This window comes from Molossus molossus, unplaced genomic scaffold (genome assembly GCF_014108415.1).
Source record: "Molossus molossus isolate mMolMol1 unplaced genomic scaffold, mMolMol1.p scaffold_m16_p_13, whole genome shotgun sequence".
Taxonomy (NCBI): Eukaryota; Metazoa; Chordata; class Mammalia; order Chiroptera; family Molossidae; genus Molossus; species Molossus molossus.
The window spans coordinates 60,690,813-60,712,679 of NW_023425348.1; the positions used below are offsets into that span (position 1 = coordinate 60,690,813).

At 44.3% G+C, this 21,867-nt stretch overlaps 2 protein-coding genes and 1 pseudogene across 7 annotated transcripts in view; 2 read left to right on the forward strand and 1 right to left on the reverse strand.

The window, feature by feature from the left end:
- The first annotated feature begins 1,102 nt into the window (after positions 1 to 1,102).
- Positions 1,103 to 5,254, forward strand: LOC118628630 (serum amyloid A-2 protein-like). The gene is given in 5 exon segments (XM_036259589.1): positions 1,103 to 1,229; positions 1,232 to 1,271; positions 1,896 to 1,990; positions 4,493 to 4,631; positions 4,996 to 5,254. Coding segments are annotated over 5 exon segments (564 nt in total). The 3' UTR covers positions 5,159 to 5,254.
- A 7,873-nt stretch (positions 5,255 to 13,127) lies between these two features.
- The window catches only part of HPS5 (HPS5 biogenesis of lysosomal organelles complex 2 subunit 2), a 40,425-nt gene continuing 31,685 nt past the window's right edge, over positions 13,128 to 21,867 (reverse strand). For 3 of the 6 annotated variants that reach the window (XM_036258646.1, XM_036258650.1, XM_036258652.1), the window contains 3 exons: positions 20,738 to 20,844; positions 17,716 to 17,986; positions 13,129 to 14,165 (listed from right to left, as the gene is read on the reverse strand). In XM_036258646.1, the coding sequence (XP_036114539.1) occupies positions 14,105 to 14,165; positions 17,716 to 17,986; positions 20,738 to 20,844 (439 nt within the window). In that variant the 3' untranslated portion in view covers positions 13,129 to 14,104. Of the gene's footprint in view, positions 14,166 to 17,715; positions 17,987 to 20,737; positions 20,845 to 21,867 lie in introns of those variants that run through there. The other 3 variants (XM_036258647.1, XM_036258648.1, XM_036258649.1) reach the window with 2 other exon arrangements.
- Positions 15,762 to 16,296, forward strand: LOC118628006 (annotated as a pseudogene).

Here is a 21,867-nt window from a genome sequence, read left to right on the forward strand (position 1 = left end):
GCAGCTGCAAGAATAGCATAATAAAAACTGGATAGGATAATAAAAACTGTATTTACTGCCCAGCTGGTGTGGCTCAGTGGATTGAGCGCCATCCCATAGACTGAGAGATCCTGGTTCGATTCCTGGTCAGGGCACGTGCTCAGGTTGCGGGTTCGATTTCTTTCTCACATCAATGTTTCTCTCTCTTTCCCTTCCTCTCCCTCTAAAAAATCAATAAAACATAATTTTAGCCCTTGCCGGTTTGGCTCAGCGGTTAGAGCGTTGGCCCGCGGACCAGAGAGTCCTGGGTTCGGTTCCTGCTAAGGGCACGTACCTTGGTTGCAGTTTGTCCCCGGGCCAGTTGGGGTCGTGTGGGTGGCAACCACTCAATGTGTCTCCCTCACATTGTTTCTCTCTCTCTCATCCTCTCTCTCTCCCTCCTGCTCTATCTGAAGATAAATGCAAAAATGTCCTCAGGTGAGAATAAAAAATAAAAAAAGACCAAAAAAAACACGTATTTTTAAAAAACTGTATTTACCAAAGTTATTCCTAACACAGCACTTTTTATAACAACTACAACAGAACAGACTTCAGAGATGGTCGCTATGTCCTGGGTGTCATTTCTGCACGATGTTATGGCAAGCTTCTACACTACACTTCAACATTCCCGGGTTACAGGAACCTCCACATATAACCTGCCACTGGGACCTTTCACAGCAACAGATCATGAGCACACTTGAGTCTGGAGGACTCCCTTTTCCAGGGCAGAGTGCACACCACGTGGGTGCTGGACGTTTTCTTTTCCGGGGTAGTCGGTGCTTCCTTTCCTCCTCCTGCACCCTAGGGTCCCGGCTTCATCCTGCACTGTCCCCTTGCAATGGAGACCATTCTGCTGTTCCACTTGCTCTGTACTCTCACATTTTTCAGTCAAATCTCTTTTTAATATTGATTACCCTTAACCGCAAATGGCAGCACATTATTGTGCAGGGGAAAAGCAAACTTTCTCACCAGGTGTAAGAGTGAAAATGGGCAGAAAATCCCAACTTGCTCCATCCCTGAGAGCTGCCAGGTTGCACAATCTGGGAAACTTAGATGTGTGTGAACAATAAACATCGTGTTCTGGATGCTGGTTTCTGACCAAGAGGAATTTCCTCATCTCAATGCATTGCTTCAAACCCATCTTCCCATTGGTCCCACGAGCAAAGCATCAGCATATATAGCACCAGGCACGTCCTCCAGGCAGGCGGCACAGGCAGCTTCACCAGGAGCCTCAGCAGCACCAGACAGCCAAGGTGAGGTGCTAGAACTTTCCTCCAGTTCTCTTCTTTGCGGATTCTCTTTCCCCGCCAGCATTCTTGTGCTTTCCCAAGCTCTCTGCATCTTTCCTGTGTCTATTGTTTTGACAATTAGCATTCACTAGACGTGAATATTTCGGGGTAGAGATTTTGTCATATGCTTCTTCTGTGTGAGGTAGTAATGGGTACAGCAAGCATCCTACCAATATTTATAGATTAACTCATCTCATATTACAGAGAGGTATAGTGGACACTGACTTCTAAATGTCTTTTGGAAAAGGCCTGTCCAGGTGGGTTTCAGGGCTGAGAGGGGATGACTGAAATGGAAATCGGTTTATACAAAAGCCCATTGCAGTCTGTCTCTCACCCAAGAAGTCACGGGGATTGTAGCGAGACACAAGCAAATGGAGAACTAGAGCCTCTGGAATTCTAACTATATCATCTATCTACACATACACATATATGCACACACAGTTGTATGTTCTCTACATATATTTATATATATAACTGTGTTGGGTTTATCTTTGGAACACAAGAATGGGTCAACATTACCCCTTGGGGAAAAAATAAACCAAACCAAGTAAAATGTGTTGTTCTTGGTGTGTCTCCTTCACTGTACAGCACGATGAAGCTTTCCATGATCGTCGTTTTCTGCTCCCTGGTCCTGGGTGTCAGCAGCCAAGGATGGGGCACATTCCTCAGGGAAGCTGGTCAAGGTAAGGACCGGAGGCTGTGGAGGCTGCATCGGGCTTCCCCCAGGATTCACCTGAGCAGAGTCCACATCCCCACTGGGCAAAGGCCACAGTGGGTAGAAAAGAATCCGTTTTCATGGCAGGGCTTCCTCAGACTTTTTCTTAATCGAAATATATTTGATATATATCATTGTGTAGATTTAAGGTATATAACATACTAATACATCTATAAATTGCAATGACTGCCTTTGTAGAGAAAATTAGCCCTTCAATCATGTTATATAATTATCTTTGCTTTTTAGTAGTTGGAGTAATTAAGATCTAGCCTCTTAGCAAGTTGTATGATTAGAATGCAATATTGTTGTCTATTTTCACTACACTGTACATTCGATCTCTAGGACTTATTTACTTCTAGTTGTATGTAAGATTGTCTTGCTTCTCCCAACCCCAGCCTTTTCAGGCCAGCTTTGCATCCTTCTGTGGGGACCCCCAGGTCTCAGGCCACATTAGGTTTAAGCCCCAACTTTCATCACAAGTGTGGATGAGATCTAGACGCAGCCATCACGTTCCCTAAATACAAACTGGGCTCTACAGCCCCCTAGTGGGAAATCAGGAACAGCTCCATTCTATGTCTCAGGTAGCCATGAAGTGGGTGCATCAAACTTGTAGAGTGTATTCCCACACTCCACCCCACTTAGTCTTTACAACCAAGGTTAACTGAGCTTTTAACACCTGCTAGGCACTGGTATAAGAGATTTCCATGTATGAATAAACATGTTTTCAGCCTCAGGAATTATTCCTTCATCTTGCAATGCAGCTACCATTACCCCCTAACAGAAACTAACGCACAGAGAGATCAGATACCTGACAAAGTCCCGAAGCAGAGCAGGACATAACCCAGGTTGCTGAGCTCCCCAAACCTTACTATTAACCACGGTACTAGACTGCCTCCCAGACAAGACTGCACGTGGAAGAGTGAGGAGTTTGTGAACACATATTCTGTTCTTTATCTGAGCAAATGACAAATGTGGGGATATGGTGCCTTTGAAAGAAACTTCTCTAGAGCACCTTCCCCTACAATAAGAGGCACAATGAACTGCATGTTGATGATTCTGCTGGGGCTGAGACCTGGCCAGAAGCTGACAGCAAGAGCTATATACCCATTGTAAAGTGGCAAGAATGTGTTCATTTCATAGAATCTTACTGTGTCATTATTTTTCTGTGATCGTCTGAATAACTTCACAACTTCCAGACAGCAGGCACGAGAATCACTGGGGTCTGAGAGCTTTGTGAAATGCCGATGTCTGGGTCCGCACTCACCCCTTCATTAAATGACCATTTCTGGGTTGAGGCTGAAATTCAGCCTTTACTGAGCACCCCAGTTGACGTCATGCACACTACATCCTGGGAATCGCCACCTCCAGGTTTGCTGCCCACGAGTGACAAAATGTGTCGGGCATTTCTGAAACACTTGTTCTGCAAGTCTGGACTCCGAGAATCTATTTAAATCAGTAACGCAGAGTAAATATGCTGTACCTCTCAACGAAGCTATCTTTCTGAACACCAGAAAGAATAAATGCATGGACATGTCTTATCTCATGGAGGTATCACATAAGCTCTCATTTCAACTGTACATTTTGCCCTTTTCCTATTTAATTTTTTAAAAAATCTTTGCCATTTTATTCTAGCTTGATTAGACTCCTTCCATCCATAACTCCCTGATCTTCATCTCTGTTTAGTTCCCTTTTTATTAATTAATTAATTTATTTATTCATTCGTTCATTCATTCATTCATTTATTTTGGTCCCACCCTTTCTAAGGACCAGAGAAGTGATGGTACAATGAGCACCTAGAATGTTCTCGGCATTATACAGAATTTTCTCAGATCTTCTGAGAGAGGCAATACTTGCCCCTTTTATTGGGAGGACACTGAACTTTAGAGCGGGTGGTTCACTTGCCCCTGTTCTGCATCTATTACCCCATTTCTTAAAAGCTCTTGTAGGGTACACAGCACCTTTATCACCTGTATTGAACTCCGACAGTTGCCCAGGTGTCAAATGTGCCCAGACATTCCGATGTCCCCAGGACCAGTTGTCCTCACTTTGCTCACAGGGATGAATGTCTCCCATTGACTAGGTTGGGGGCACTGTGCCCATGAACCTCAGAATCACCGTTGTTCTCACATCTCAGTCAGGGGTTCCCTGCACCTTTCCAGGCGGAGGTTCCTTGTACAACCTCACATCCCTTCAGGACCATCCCACCTCTCCTTTACGCGCATCGCACAGCCAGAACAAAGTAGCAGCAGAACTTAGAATGGAGAGAAACAGAATAAAATTGGCAAGAAATGTGATTTTCATAACATTAACCTAAAGAAGTGAAAAATAAAGAAATATGTGTTTCCTGACAATATAATTTCCAAGGGCTTTGCGATAACTGAAATCTTAGAATCAATGGGAAGGAAACTTTTATTCCTCTATTATGCCAAGATGTGATAACCTTCACTTCACTCTTTCCCTTCCTTCCCAGGGGCCAAAGACATGTGGAGAGCCTACTCTGACATGAGAGAAGCCAATTACAAAAACGCAGACAAATACTTCCATGCCCGGGGGAACTATGACGCTGCACGAAGGGGACCAGGGGGCGCCTGGGCTGCTAAAGTGATCAGGTACCTGGGCTCCTGGGGATGCAGGACAGGTGAGCAGAGCTTGGTGGCCCCGGATGGAAATTTCCTCTGGAGACTGTGGCCCGTCCTCCTCTTGCCAACCCTGCCCCTATGCCCAGAGTGGGCTCCGACAGAGCCGGAGCAAGGCTAATGGAATGGGTGATTCCCACCCTCCCCTATGGGTGCTGTCCACCCAATGTGTGGGGATTCCCCGGGGCTGAGTGGGCTGTGCCTGGGCAGGGTCAGTGTTTAGTTTCCTTCCTGGCTCCCCTCAGTCATTAATCCCTAGGAAAGGGGAGAGTTCGGAGTGTGGGGCTGGTTCTCATCAGCCCCCGATTCGCCCCTTACCTGCCCTCCTCCATTCCAGCGATGCCAGAGAGGGTTCTCAGAGATTCACTGACCTGTTTAAGTACGGATCCAGCGGCCATGGAACGAGGGACTCGAGGGCTGACCAGGAAGCCAACAGATGGGGCCGGAGAGGCAACAACCCCAATCGCTACAGACCTGCTGGCCTGCCCAAAAAATACTGATCTTCACTCTGCTCCCAGGAGACGGGGCTGTGAGCCCCTGGGGTCAGGGACAGGAGTCATTGACTTGTACATCCCCAGATGCTGACAGAGGCACATAATAGCTGCCTAATAAATGCTTAAGAGTTTGAATGTTAAAAACTGTGTGTTATTCTTTGTTATAAGGATTGCCTGTTAGTACCAAGGGGTGACGGATGAACATCCACACGAAGGCTGAGCCTGTGCCTGTGTATTTTGGTGTAGGGGACACAATCCCAGTGTCTTACAGGGCAGACACCCTGTGCCAACCCTTCCCCTAATCAGACAGTTTCACTGCAGGATCCTCTAGTTTCTTGCTTGTCAACTTTAGCTAGTAGCACCCAGCAAACTTCTTCCATATAGTGGGCACATACTTTCCAACAAAACCTAAATCTCAGCTTTGTGATTTAATCCTTTCTGTATCTGTTATCCCTTAGAAACCAATCTCCTGTTATTAGTTAGTAATTCTTTATGTCAAACCCTCCCTCCTCAAGTCACTGACTGCTTTGTCTCACTTCACCTGCGGAGACTGACAAAAGGGGTCTCCCAGTGCCCGGCCTCCCTCCCACCTGGGCTCTCAGCAACTTGGTGTCGACCCCTCCCACCACCTTCACTTCTCATGCTGAGGCCTCTCTGGTTAGTTTTGTGCTTTTCCCAGGCCTCGCTGTGTCTACCTCTCCTGACTCCCCAGTCAGCTGTGTCCTCTCCCCTGCTCTGCTTCCAAGCCTCATCCATTAGTGGCCCCTCTGGGAGCCTCATCCCAGAAGTCTGGCAAGTGATATCTTGGCCGCTGCAACACCAGCCCCTAACCTGAAGACATCGGCAAAGGTTCCTTTCATTCTCCCCAAGAAACGGCTTCCACATTCATTTCTCACATCTTGGCTCCCACTGTCTTTGAATGCAGATTCAGATAAAAATCCTGCTCCTCAAACAGCCTTCCCAGCAACACACGCACCACATTCGGGGGCAGTTTCCAGCTCCCACAGCCCTTCGCCGACCAGTTCAGTTACCTTCACCCGATCCCCGCAGACGCAGTTTTTCATGGTTAGACCAGTGAATTCTGACGTGTGGCCACTGCCATACGTCATTTGCGGTAGTGAGAGACTGGGCAGTAACACAGGACAAGAGCAAGGCCAGCATGAACACGTATTACAGAGCCGGCCACGAGTAAGGGCCCCAGAGCTGGGGCTGGAACCGGGGGAGGAGCAGAGTAAGAAGTGCCTCGGCACTACCCCGGGAGTCAGGTAAGAGCATCGATCAACTGGCTCCCATCTCCATTGCCAAGGGTGGGCCCTCCTATGTTCACTTGCGGACATGTCATTGCTGTGCACACCTGAGCGCCCAGTGAGTTTCCCTGAGCATGACGTACAGTCATGGAGTCGACTCAACGCAAGGTGCTGCCAGGCTGCGTGGGCATGAGAAGGATCAAAGCCACGTGGAACTCCCCACTGTAGCAGTGGCTGGAGAAAGTGAGGGGCCAGAGGTCTGAGGGGGTGCAGAGCCTCGTCTGATGCACCATACCCTGTGCCTTTCTAAAGCGTGGAGAATAACACAAGCCTCCCCAGGGTGTGGACATAGTATATTCACTCAGAAATGAAGGGACTGATGGAATCTCAGGCTGAGAATAAAAGGAAAAAGAGAAAAATACATTGCTTAGCCAAGAGAGGAGAGGGCGGTTACACCTGGGAAGGACAAAGAAATGTAAATACCATGGCCTTGTGAAATGAGCCGGCCGTGAACCCTGTGATCCCACACAGACAGAGCCCCCAGAGGCATGTGGTCTGGAGCCCAGAGCTCTGGAAGGCACAGGCCATGCTTGGGGCTATGTATGACAGGCTCAGGGACAGGGTGGCATTCCTTGCAGCAAGACTGTATCTGCTACACACCGCATAATATTTTCCTTAAAATAACTTCTTTTTGTTTTCCTGCCAAAGAAGCAGTTTCTTAGAAGCTGGAGTAAACTTAGAGTAAAATGATGGCCATTATGGTTAGGGGATCCAAGGACAATGAGCTACAAGGTTGCTAGAGGAGGTAAGTTTCTCTAGCAATGACCAGCAACTGTTTGTTAGCTAGGGTTTGGCCCAAACTCCAGAGCTGAACCCGAGTAGGTTGGGCTGCACTGCCTGTTCTGGGCTGCACGTCTGAGCACCTTCTCCTCTAATCCCAAACTCAGCCTCCAGTCCCCAGACCGTGACGGTCATTCCAAGCAGCACCCACCGCCTGGGAGGAGGGAACCAGAGAACCGGAGCGGGTGTTTGGCCCAGCTGGAGCCCAGTGCCCAGGCACACCTCGCAGAAAGCCATTCCTCCAAAATTACTCCAGTTTAAATAAGCTGAGAACAGAACAAGCTGTGTAACGGTTCTACGTCACTGCCTTTAGTTAATTAAGGGTAAACTCCTAGGGGAAAAGTACAGCAGCTTACGAAACACAGAAATTTATGCTTCATGTAACAGTTGTGGTGAGTAATCCCCTGACAGGGGCCTGGGTTCTGCAGTGTCTTTCAGATTCCTTCCAAGTTTCTGTTCTACCAGACCTCAGACTGATCACTGCTACTCGGAGGGTGCCCAGGGACCTGAAGCCTCGGCACCACCCGGGGTCCCGTCAGAAATGCAACACCTCGGGCTCCACCTCACATCTCCGGTGGCAGCCAGGACATTACAGAATGCGTGGGTACCAGAGCAAAGTAAAAGTGTGCAGACCCTTGTTCAGAAACTATTAAGAATTCCACAAGAGAAAGCAGGGCATTCATCCAAGCTGGGGCTCAGCTACAGGCCCCAGGCCGCGCAGCGGGCAGTTCACTGGGGACAGCTCCACGGCCAGGGCAGTGAGACGCCGAGACTGTGTCAGTGAAGCCAGGCTCTGCCTCTGGCGTCAGATGTGAATACGCCTAACTCGCCAGAGGAACACAGTCCCTGAATCCTCAGATAGGTTCGGTCACCCGTCTGGAATGATGGATTTCCTGGGCAAGACGGGAACCGCCCTCCGGGAAAACCTCTGTGTTGTGGACAGAGCTGTGCTGGTCAGCGTTTCCTTAGCCCTGGAAGAACTCCCGGTGGGACGTGTCCAGCCGCGCTGTGTTCTTATTTGCTCCCCAGCCCAGGCTGACTGGAAACTCCAGGCTCGTCCTCTCGGCACAGCAGCTCTGGAAGTCTGTGCTGTTATTCAGGGCGTTTACTGAACCCAGATTTCTTCCTCACAAAGGGGTGGGAGACGCTGGCTGTGGCCCTGGCCTCACTCTAAAGTTACTGCTCATGACAGGAGGGGACAGTCCAGCCCCTTGTTCTGCCACAAAATGGTTACGATGGTAGATTTTATGTGATGTGCATTTTACAGTAAACAAACAAACCAAAAATAAACAAAACGATGTGCAGAACCTAATCGGACAGACCGTGGTGGCATTTCAGCAGTTGGGCTCTGGGGCAAAGGGCATGTCAGGGTTGAGCAGGGGCACAGCCAGAGGACCACGTGCACAGTGGGCCTGAGAAACTGAGAACCCAGGATGAGAGGCAAACTTGGGCTCTGAAACTGAGAAACTACGTCTGGAAACAGGTCATAAACGGCCTTAAATGCCCTCCATGCCAAGGATGCCTTAAATGCCAAGCCCAAAGCCAAGGATGTGGGCTGTATTCTGAGAGCAGAGGGGAGTCACCCAAAGCTTCTGACTGGGAAGAGGCATGACCAAGGCTGTGCCTCAAGAGGACACGGACTCTGACAGTGGATCTCCAGCTAATGTTCCAGGACAGCAAGACAAGCTCTCTCTCAGGGGCCTTGGTCTATCTTTAGGGGAGGATAACCCTACATGTAAACCCAGGAACAATGTGGGAGGCAAGCTGAGGCAGACTAAATGAGTCCCTGGACCTACAGGTCCCAGATCTGGCAGTATCCTTGGCACCCGTAGTTTTTTTATCCTCACCCGGGGACATTCTTCCTTTTTTTTTTTTTTTTTGGTTCAGATAGAGTGGGAGGGAAGAGAGAGAGAGAAACATTGACGTGAAAGGGACACATCGAGTGGTTGTCACCTGCACGACCCAACCAGGGCCGGGGACAAACTGCAACCGAGGTATGAGCCCTTAGTGGGAACCGAACCCGGGTCTCTCCGGACCGCAGGCCTACGCTCTAACCGCTGAGCCAAACCAGCCAGGGCAGGCACTTATATTTTTAAGAAGCTCCGTGGTGATTCTGATGTGTAGCAGGTTTGCCAATCAGCGGACTAGATGATACTTAAGGTTGCTGACACGTTATGTGCTGAGACTGAGAGGTGGCAGTGGGAAGGCAGTGTTTAGAAGTGAAGTACGTCTTAAGTCTGCTGTGTGGACAAGAACTAATGGGAATGTGGGTGGTGGCAATAGAGAATGGAAAAATAGGACCAACAGAGAACACCAGCATATAGCATTGAGAGGATTTATCTAGTAATCGACACAGTCAAAACACAAAATTCAGTCCTGGCTGGTGTGGGTCAGTGGTTAGAACATCGGCCTGCACACGAATTGGTCACGGGTTCGATTACCAGTTTAGGGCACAGACCTGGATTGCAGGTTCCACCCCTGGCCCCACCCTGGTAGGCAACCAATCAATGTGTCTCTCTCACATGGATGTTTCTCTCTCCCTCTGTCTCTATCACTCTCTCCCTCCCTCTCTTTCACTCTTTCTATCAATGGAAATATCAATGAAAAAAAATATCTTCAGGTGAGGATGAATAAAAACAAACAAAAAACTTCAACTGAGGGTCAGGACATCTTTTTTAGGGGAAGAGATCAGGAGGGGTTTTTATCATGCAGATTGCCTCTTCTATCTATGGGGGATGGAAAGGACCCACAGCGACAGATGACCTCCTTAGTGTTAACCAGAAAATTCCAGACTAGCTGATCAAGATTACATTTCTGGCCCAGCCAAGCGTGGCTCAGTGGATTGAGCACCGTCCCATGGACTGAGAGGTCTCGGTTCAATTCCTGGTCAGGGCACATGCCCAGGTTGTGAGTTCGATCCTCAGTAGGGGGTGTGCAGGAGGCAGCCAATCAATGTTTCTCTCTAACATCGATGTTTCTCTCTCTCTCCTCCTTCCCTTCTCTGTAAATAATTAATAAAAAAACATATTTTTTAAAAAGATTGTGTTTCTGGGAGAGGTTGAAAGTACAATTCAATCAGGTATTAAATCTAGGTTTGGCAGCATGTGCTTTTAGCCTGAGTGAAGCCTTTCTGAGCCTGTGTTTTCTCTTCACAATTCCCCCCTTTTGATCAGACTGTCAGCTCAATTAAAAGATGTGATAAAAAATTCAGACATTAGTGTTGCTCTCAGCCACCACTCTGCAGCTCTGCTTACCCTTGGTGTGGCGTGACGATTGCTCAATCTCTGCGACATGGCTACGGTTTTCTCTTTACAGCAGGGAGTGCTGAGAAGGGGAAGTAGCAAGGATGACTATAAGGTTTGAGCCTTGACCAAGACAGTGACAAATTTAATACGTGCAAGGAAGTTATGTACTTCAACTTTGGTTTTCCCATTTTCTGTGAATTATACAAAACAATTTACATGGGTCTGATCCCTACTGGGTGAAACGATGATATTCTAAACCTTTTAAACAACAGCTAACATTTATCAGCCCTACAGCATGTCACAGGTACTATGCACTATATTTAGTCTCATTTAATGGCCACTACTAGGTAGCTCTGACCTCATTCTTTCTATGTGCCAGCCACTCTGTTATATGCTTCACATTCATTATCTCATTTATTTCTCAGAGTACCCTTGGTGGGTGCTAATATTATCCCCATTTTATAGATGAGGAAACTGAAACTTAGAGAAGCAAAAATAACTTCCGAAAGTTAGATAGGAAAAGTCAGAGCAGACATTCAAAGCCAGACAATCAGCCTCAGAACCCAAGTTCTCTGCCACTGTGCTACCTCGCAGCCCTGTTAAACAGCAGCCAAGTGTACAAACAAAAGTAAGAGTCAGACAACCATGTCACAGCCTGTCTAGCATTTTTACACACATCAGAGATACAAGTTGTATTTGAAAACACTGCCTAATATCCAGGTAGACTGTTCAAATGTAAATACTCAACTGAAGAGGAGTTTTTAAAAATTTGTTTGCCTTGTAAAATGATTTCTGATGATGTGACATTTTTACGCTATAAATTTCCCTCTTACCCTTCTGGTAAATGAGGATTGCTGTAATGTGCCCTAGAAACGTCTGTTGGGAAATGACAGCATGGTTGTGCCAGGTCAGGCTGTCTCCTTCTTCTGAGATTTCCTCTGGGCTGTCTTTGGACAGTCACGGTGTAATGACAAAAGCTGACAGTGAAGGGTGGGCTCTGCTCTTTACCAAACTGAAACTTGGTTCCTGTTTCTGAAACTGAGCTCCTAAAACCCTCGAAATTTCCTAACTGGTGAGTGAGAGACTTTGGACTGCACCTAATACTAGGAACTGGTTGCCAGTGGACAAAACCACCTGATTAGAGGGTCATAAGATTCAGCCTCGCCCCACCCTACACCCCACGTTCAGAGATCAGAGAGGGGTTGGAAGACAGTTGAATCACCAATGACCAATGATTTGATCAATTGCACCTATGTGATTAAGCCTTCATAAAACCTCAAAAGGACTGGGTTCCAAGCTTCTAGTTAGGTGAACATGTGGAGATTCAGAGAGAGCGGAGCTCAGAGAGGGCATGGAAGCTGCTCACCCTTTCTTCACACCTTGTCCTATGCATCTCCTCCATCTGGCTGTTCCTCAGTTATATCCTTTCACAATAAACTGGTAATCTAGTAAGCAAAAAGTTTCTCTGAGCTCTGTGAGCCACTGTAGCAAATTAAACCCAATGAGGGAATTGTGGGAACCTCTGATTTATAGCCAGTCACTCAGAAGCAAGGTTAGCAACCTGGACTGTGACTGGTGTCTGAAGGGGAAGGCAGTCTTACGGAACTGAGCCCTGACAAGGGAAAAATTCTGAAATATCTAAATTCAATTACAGTTGGCCAGAGAGTAGGACAAAGAGACAACTGGAGTTATTCACTTAAGTAAGAGCTATAAGCAGAGACTAACTAAAGACTATTCACACTTCTGAATGTATACTTTGAATCAACTTCCTAGCAGCTATCTAAAAAACCATAGTGGATTACAGGACACCACTGCACCCTGCTTAGGCATAAACTTTCTGCACTACTGTCCACAACCAAACTGGAAGCAGTAAACAATTCTTCCTAAGGACTATGCAACTATCCTAGAACTGCCCTCACTTCACATTGTCCCACCCGTTTTCTATCCAATGGAAATTCTTTCAAAACAAAACTACTTACATCTTCCTTCCCCAAACCACTGCATAAAAAAGCCGCTGGTCAGCTCCAAGACTTCGGACAAGTTCATCTTCTCCATCCTGCCCTGCTGCTGGTGGTTTGGACTATATGTCCCAGGACTTGGTCCTTTTTCTGATGAACACATAGCTCAACTTACCCTTTCTTTCAGAAAAGCTTCTGGCCACAAAGTTTTGTTTTTGTTTTTAATTCTTTTTTTCCTTTATTGATTTTACAGAGAGAGAAAATGAGAGGGAGAGAAATAGAAACATCGTTGAGAGAGAACATCAACTGGCTGCCCCCTATTGGGGATTGGGTCCCACAACCTGGGCATGTGGGAATCGAACCCGTGACCTCTTGGTGCATGAGTCAACGCTCAACCACTAAGCCACACCAGCCGGACGCCACGATTAACATCCCTTAACCAACAGAATCTGATGCCATCTCCCAGTAGGCAGTGTGAGAACTGATTTGCACTGTAGGACCCCAAGTCGGTAGAGAACTGCTCAGTACAGGGAAACACCACACACACCACCACCACCACACACTGTTGACCAAGATCACTAGGTTTCTCAAAACTCTAAGCAGCTTTGTAAACCCTCCTTTCTCTGACCATCTCTTTAACCCATCTGGTCACATCATACCCACATATCGTGTGAAAGTATGACAGCAATTTTGTCTATGGATCTCTGGCTGTGTTATAACTGAAAAAAAAAAAAAAGAATCATTCAATGTACCCAACACTTTGCTTACTCCACACTGAGTCTACCCAACACCCTCCTGCAAATTGTTCATAATAAACTTCATGTCTATAGTCTATTCAAATGAAAACTTTAATCAGATTTTACATTTATTATTAATATAACATGCTGTGTAAATGTACAGGAGCCTGACAATTGGCAATCTAGTAATTGGCTTAAATAATATAAGTACTTGCTTCAGTCTTTATTAGTACTTAGCCTTCCTTTATTGTGACTTAAAAAATATTTTCTAAAAGTGCATGATTTCTTTGAACTACTCACTGTTTAGGAAAGATCAGAGATAAAACATTTCCAGTAATGAATTAGTCAGTTATATATAGGTTAAGATTAGAAAATGTCAAATACTGGATAAAACATATTTTAAATGAGCTCAAATTAAATATGGGGCCATTTCATTTAAATATCTCATTTGAGTCTGCAGTGTTTTACTTCTTTCATATGTTAATTCCACTACACCAGGTCATATTTCAATAATTTCTCAACTGTCCCAAACAAGATATAAAAAGAATTCAACTCCTGTCAATTATATTATTTGTCTTAATGTGACTGGAATAAGAAATATCTGATCCCGCAATCCATAAGCAAGGAATAAATAACACTGTTGTTCAGAATAAGGACTGCAGACTGTCAACACTCATTCTGATTCCAATACACTTCATATCGGTAAACAAGGACTGATTCCTTTCAAAATTCAACTCTGGATGAGAAACACTGAGGCCACAGATAAGCCATAAATACAGAGTTTATAGACACTGGCCAAAGTACTCCCAATAAGGTGGCAGGTTTTTCAGGTGGTGTCTCTCCTTCAATAAATGCATTTGTAAGATTCAGAAGCATGATTCCATTTTTCTCAAAATGTCATGATATCCTATTGAATCTTCTTCCACTAGGCCTGCTGAGACCAGAAAAACCGATCACATTTTTCAAGCATGCTTTGTATCAAGGCTCTGAAATCCCAAAGAAAAGAAACAAGTAAATTTCTTTCTCACTGTTCATTCTTTACAAACAAAAAACAAAAAAAACTTTCAACAACACAAATAGAAGATCCAGAAAGCTGACTGACGCTATGCATCAAAAGACAATCAACAGAGTGAAAAGGCATCCTGTCCTACAGAACTGAAGAAAATATTTGCAAATCATATATCTAATAAAGGGTTAATATAGAGAATATTAAAAACAAAACAAAAACTCACCCTGGCCGGTTTGGCTCAGCAGTTAGAGCGTTGGCCTGAGGTCCAGAGAGACCCAGGTTTGGTTCCTGCTAAGAGCGCATACCTCGGTTGCGGTTTGTCCCCGGCCCTGGTTGGTCATGTGAGTGGCAACCACTAGATGTGCCCCTTTCGCATCAATGTTTCTCTCTCTCTCTCCCTCTCTCTCTCTCTCTCTCTCTCTCTCTCCCTCTCTACCTGAACAAAAAATGGAAAAATGTCCTTGGGTGAGGATTAAAAAAAAAAAAAACTCATACAACAACAAAACAAACAATGTGATTGAAAATCAGCAAGCCCTGGCCAGCTTTGCTCAGTGGTTAGAGCGCTGGCCTGTGGACCAAAGGGTCTTGGGTTTGATTCCAGTCAAGGGCACATACCTGGGGTTGCAGGTTTGATTCCCAGCCCTGGTCGAGATTGGGTGGGAGGCAACCAATCAATGTCTCTCTCTCACATGTTTTTCTCTCTCTCCCTCTCCCTCCTTCCTTCCCACTCTTTCTAAAAATCAATGGAAAAATATCCTCCGGTGAGGATTTAAAAGAAAAAAATGAAACAAAATGGATAAAAAGACTTGATAGGTATTTCTCCAAGATGATATACAAATGGCTAACAAACATATGAAAAAGATGTTCAACATCACTAATCATTAGAGCAATGCAAATAAGAACTACAATGAGATACCACCTAATACTCATTAGGAAAACTATTATAAAAGTAGAAACAAAACAAAACAGAAAATAACCAGTGTTGACAAGAATGTAGAGAAACTGGAACACATGTGTTAATGGTGAGCCTCTATGGAAAATGGTATAACAGATTCTCAAAAATTAAAAATAAAACTACCATATGATCCAGCAATTCCACTTCCAGGTATATATGCCCCAAAGAACTGAAAGCAGGGTCTCAAAGAGACATTTGTACAACCATGTTCGTAGCAGCATTACTCACAATAGTCAAGAGGTGGAAGCAACCTAAGTAAATGGATGAACAAATGTGGTATACACATATTACAGAATATTATTCAGCTTTGAAAAAGGGAAGGGAGCCCTGGCCAGTTTGACTCAGCAGCTGGCGTGTTGGCCCTCTGACCAAAGGGTCACAGGTTGCTTCCTGGTCAAGGGCATGTACCTGGGTTGCAGGTTCATTCCCTAGCCCCAGTTGGGGTTATGCAGGAGGCAACCATTTGATGTCTTTCCCTCACATGGCTGTTTTTTTCTCTCTCTCTCTCCCTCCCTCCCTCCCTTCCACTCTCTCTTTAAAAAAAAAAAAAAGTCAGGCGGTCGAAAGGGAAGTTCAAGGAGACAGAGGCGATGTGGCTGCGGCTGCCTCATCCGAGTCAGGGCTACTGACATCATGCTGGGGATAGTGGAGCTGCCCACAGTGGAGGATCTGAAAGTGCAGGAGGTGAAAGTCAGTTCTGCTGTGCTTAAAGCTGCGGCCCATCACTATGGCACTCAGTGTGACAAACCCAACGATGAGTTCATACTGTGCCGCTGGGAAGAGAAAGACCCCAGGCGGTGTCTAGAGAAAGGCAAGCTTGTCAATAAGTGTGCTCTAGAGTTCTTCAGGCAGATAAAGCGTCACTGTGCAGAACCTTTTACAGAATACTGGATCTGCATAGATTATTCTGGCCAGCAGCTATTTCGTTGATGTCGCAAACAGCAGGCAAAGTTTGACGAGTGTGTGCTGGACAAGCTGGGCTGGGTACGACCTGACCTGGAAGAGCTGTCCAAGGTCACCAAAGTGAAAACGAACCAACCTTTGCTGAAGAATCCCTATCACTCAAGACCAAGACCGGAGCCCAATGTTGAGACAGAAGGATATCTGAAGCCCGCCAAAAAAAGGCAGCCGCCTTTTTTTCTGGACAATGTAAAGATGCGTCCATGGACCATGCTCAGTCATGTGCCCAGACAATGATGGATGAAAACTCACATGCAGGTTTGCATCCACTGAGAGATTTCTTTCCAGGATCCACAGAAATTAACAGAAAGTTAATTTATGTGACTTGGCAGTTATTCTACACCATTTCCTGGCCATTAAAATAGATATAAAGGAAAAAAAATAAAAATAAAAAAGTCAATGGAAAAATATCCTTAGGTGAAGATTAATGGGAAAAAAAAAGGCAGGGGGGATTCTGACACTTGCTACAACATGGATGAACCTTGGAGGCATTACGCTAAGTGAAATAAGCCAGTCACAAAAAGACAAATACTGTGTGATTCCATTTAAATGAGGTACTTAGGCCCTGGCCAGTATTGCTCAGCGGTTAGAGCATCCACCTGCGGTCCAGAGAGACCTGGGTTCGGTTCCCGCTAAGGGCATGTACTTCGGCTGCAGTTTGTCCCCAGCCCTGGTTGGTCGTGTGGGTGGCGGCCACTCGATGTGTCCCTTTCGCATCGATGTTTCTCTCTCTCTCTCTTCCTCCCACTCTATCTGAACAAAATATCGAAAAATGTCCTCGGGTGAGGATAAAAATAAATAAATAAATAAATAAATAAATAAATGAGGTACTTAGAATAGTAAAAATCATAGAGACAGAGAGTAGAATGGCAGTTGCCAGGGGCTGGGTAGAGTAGGAAATGAGTTATTACTCAACGGGTAGAGAATTTTGTAAGATGAAAAAGCTCTAGAATTGAGCTGCACAATGATATAGATACATAGAACACTACTGAATCAAACACTTAAAAATGATTAAGATAGTTAATTTTATGTTATCTGTACTTTACCAGAATTAAAAAATAAAAACAAAAACAAAAAACTTGATTGAGACAATTAGGTACTTGGTACCAATAGTCTTTTTTTTTTAATCTTCACCCGAGGATATTTTTCTATTTATCTTCAGGCAGAGAGAGAGGGAGAGAAAGTGGGAGAAAAAGAAACATCGACTTGAGAGGGACACATTGACTGGCTGCCTCCCTCACAACCCTGACCAGGGCCGGGGAGGATCCGCAACCGAGGTACATGCCCTTGGCTGGAATTGAACCTGGGACTCATTGGTCTGCGGGCCGATGTTCTACCATTGAGCCAAACCGGCCAGGGCACTGATAATATTCTTAAAGAACTTGGCGCACAGATTTGGGTATTCATTCACATTAATCCAAACATGATTGTGAATAAAATAATACTTTAGCCTCTTCCCTTAATCAGCTTAATCAACAGGTGAGTCTCAGTCTCCTCCTCTGTTGTGAGGGGTTGGGACTAGATAATCTCTCTAGTCCCATCCACCTCTGAAAATTTTAGGGGTCCACATTCCCCAACCACCTATGGAAAGGGCATGACAGACAGGTATTACCTCTGTCTTTTCTCAGCAATCCTTAGGATATCACAGGTTCTGGTGAACCTCTCTGACAGCTCAAGTGTCAAGCCACATTCCTGTAGCAGTGACCAGGCCCGATCTGGACCCATGGCCTTAGCTAACAGCAGTGCCACATTCTCCACATTGATAGGGGAAGGCCCATCACTGAAGTTCCCATTTGGTGACTTTTGGGGTGCTGGCTTTGTGCTTTTGTTCTGTACAAGGAGTAGAAGAAGCTTCCATTCCTCCACGGTCTCTGGGATCCAACCTACACGAACACACAGAAACAGATATGTTGGCTCTGACTGCTCTTGGCACTCTGCCTGCATACAGGAGACAGTGAAAACATACAATAGCAAAACATACAAATATTAGAGAACATAATCTTATCACCCTAACACAAATATGTTTTCTGAACATCTGTTGAATAAATAGTTCATGATAAGGAAAAGCCACAAAATTAACTTCAATATTCTTCCACTGACTTGCTAATTACCCAGGGTATGTTCTATGCTGGGCACTGGATATACAATGAGGAACTCTTGTGAGACTTACAATAAAGAAGACAGAACTTAGACAAACACATAAATGTACTATACATATATCCTTCTAAATGCTAGAAAAAGAAAAGATCAAGGAACCATTAGAGAGAATGATAGGTGTTTCTGGAAATCTGAGAAGGGCTCTCTGGGGAAGTGACATTTCAGCTGAAAGATGAGACAAGCTTAGATAGACAGCATGTGCACATGGCCCACATACGTGCAGAATTGAGGTGGGGAGCGTCAGGAATGGAGGGTGAAGCAGTCTGTATTTCTGACAAAGGAAACATTGAGGATGTCCTGACACAAGAAAGAAGGTGAATTCAAGGAACTCCAATAAAGGCCTATAGCACACAAAGGCAGAAGTGAGAAGTGAGAACGAGATGACAGGACTAGGCCTTAAGAGTCTAGCTGAACGAAATAAGCCAGACAGAGACAGACAAATACCACATGATCTCACTTATTTGTGGAATATAATGAACAAAATTAAGCTGACAAACAAAATAGATCCAGAGACATGGAAGTAGAGAACAGACTGACAAACCTCAGAGGGAAGGGCGTGGGGGTGGGGCAGGAAGAGATAAACCAAATAACTTATATGACTATACACATAACTAATTGACATAGACAATGGCGGGGGGAAGAGGGTGTCAATGAGGGATAAAAACAGACATCTATAATACTTCCAACAACAAAGAAAAAAAACAAAATAAAGTATAGAGACCAATAAAGTTTATAATTTACAAAGTTTAAAACAAAGGGTCTAGGTTAAAGAATGTGGATTTTATTCTGAGTTCAATGAAAAGGGTTTCAAGGAGAGTGCCACATAATCCAATTTTGGCTTTAAAAAAAACCATTCTGGCTGCTTAAGTAAAATGGATTAAGAATGAACAAGAATGGCCCTGGCCAGTTTGCTCAGCGGTTAAAGCTTCGGCCTGTGGTCCAGAGAGACCCGGGTTCAGTTCCTGCTAAGGGCATGTACATCAGTTGCAGTTTATCCCTGGCCTTGGTTGGGTCGTACAGGTGGCAACCACTCGATGTGTCCGTTTCACGTCTATGTTTCTCTCTCTCTCTCTTCCTCTCTCTCCCTCCCATTCTATCTGAACAAAAAACAACAACAAAAATCCTCGGGTGAGGATTAAAAAAAAAAAAGAATGAACAAGAATGGAAGCCAGATGACCAATTATGAGGTTACTGCAGTAGTATAAGCAAGTCACTACAACCAGAGTAATGGTGGTGGAACAAAAGAAAGTAAACAGAAGATATATATTTGGCAGTAAAATCAACACAACTTGGAGTGATTAATATGACTTACAAGGAGAGAAAAGTATCAAAAAAAGATCCCATTTAATACACCAAAGGCAAAAATAGCTATTATTATTTTTATCATATTAACAAAATATCATGAGTTCTTTTATCTGAGTGGGGAGGATTTCTTTTTTATGCTTCCTGAATTTTGTATTTTTTTCTATAATAAAAATCAAGTAACTTTAAAAATAGAAACCATTTATATTTTAACTCTTCTGGTTATTGTTCAGAAGTGTTTGCACATCTGTAGTCCTAGTCCTACAGAACCACCTGCTCCTTTTTCTCACTTCTGAAAGAAAGATGATCTCAATACTTTCTGCTATAGCTGTGACATCTGAAGCTAACCCTTGCCAGTCCACCGGCTTCTTTGTTCTGTTCCCACGTTCCCTTTCCTACACCAGCAGGGCTGAAAAAGACTGCGGATGACACTACTGGATGAAGGACCCTGGTGTCTTGCTGTTGGCATCTCTGCACTGAGATGAATAAAGCAATACCCTAAAATGGATCAAAACCATCTCTCTGAATGCAGGATGGACCCTCAGACTTCAGGTATCAGGTGTGTCCAAGTCCTGGCCTTCTGATTGACATTTTATCTGTGTTGGATTGATAAAAGTTAAATTATTTTTTTAAATATCTAAATACTTGTGAAAGCTTAGGGAAATTTGACTGCTACTGCACTTTATTCATCTTAATGATCTCTAACTTTTGGCTATGTAAAAAATCAACACGATGCAGAGAAAAGAACCTGACCACAAGCTTTAGAGATAGTCAATCAGGGGTCTGAATACCAGCTCCACCAGGTGTATGACTTTGGGAAATGTAACCGTCCTTTCTCTGGGCCTTAGTTGTAACTTCTGTAGAGTAAAAATAATAGTAACTACCAAGGGTTTGTTATCTCATTTAAAAAGTAATTGGAAAAGCACCTAGTATAGTGCCTACCACACAGAAGGCACTTATTAAATAGAGAAGTTACCTGTAGTTTATTCCTAATTATGATTTTGTTATTACCAAGTGGTACGAATTAAAAAAACAAAACAAAAAAAAACTCTAAAAATTTGACAGCTAGCTAGAATTATACACATGATGATTAAAATGTTTACCAAATTTTATTGAAAGTCTGAAGTGACTTCTAAAATACTATAACCAAGAGTAACCAATTGGGATTTACATACCACTGTCCCCTTCCATCAGGCTCATATCATTCAAATACACAATGTTGGTGAAGGCCTCTCTTCTTCTCTCCAGCTCCAAACAGAGAGTAAGATATCCAGGCCAGAAACTTTAAAGAGACCAAAGGTGAAGAAAAGAATAAAAGGCAGTGAATTTATCTGGAGCTGTGCTGTCCATTATAAAAAATACTAGGTTCATGTGGCTATTTAAATTTAAATAAAAGTAAATAAAATTTAAGTCAGTTCTTCAGCTGACCAATTCATGTTTCAAGTACTCAATGGCCAAATGTGGCTAATGGCTACCATATTGGACAGTGGAATAGAATATTTCTATTATCATAGAAAGTTCTGTTACATAGCACTGATCTGTTAAGATTTAATATAAATTAGCATATTCTTCCCCAAACATGAAAGTTCTCCTTGACTCTTCTCCCTCCTTCATCTGCTATATCCAGTATTATAAATCTCACTGCATTTTCCTTTGAAATGTCCCTTGGTGTGGTCCTTTTGCTGCCCTACTAATCACCAACCCAGTTAAGAATGAATTACTGCAACAACTTCCAAGCTAGCTTTAGTCTCCAAAACCGTTCTCATGTATGACACCAAAAATGATCTCCAGAAAGCTCCATTTTTATCATGTCATTTTCATACTGAAAAGTCTAAAGGGTCTCTACTGATGACTAAGTTCTTTGACCAGCTTTCAAGGTCCTCCATAATCTCATCACCAACCACCTAGCTAGTCTAGTCTCTTCCTTCATTATCAATGAATAAATATGTATCAAGTACCTGCCATTATGAGGGAAAATGAAGAAATAGGTCCCAATCTCCAAAACATTACAATCCAGGTGGAGCCATACAATAACATGGCCAGCAATAAATAACTGACAAATACATAGTATGAATAAAAAGCAATGTCTCTGCCCTGGCCGGTTTGGCTCAGCAGTTAGAGCATCAGCTCGTGGTCCAGAGAGTTGGTTCCCACTAAGAGCACATACCATGATTACAGTTTGTCCCCGGCCCCGGTTGGGGTCATGTAGGTGGCAGCCAGTCGATGTGTCTCTCTCACATAGATGTTTCTCTCTTTCTCTCTCTTCCTCCCTCTCTCCCTCTCACTCTATCTGAAGATGAATGCA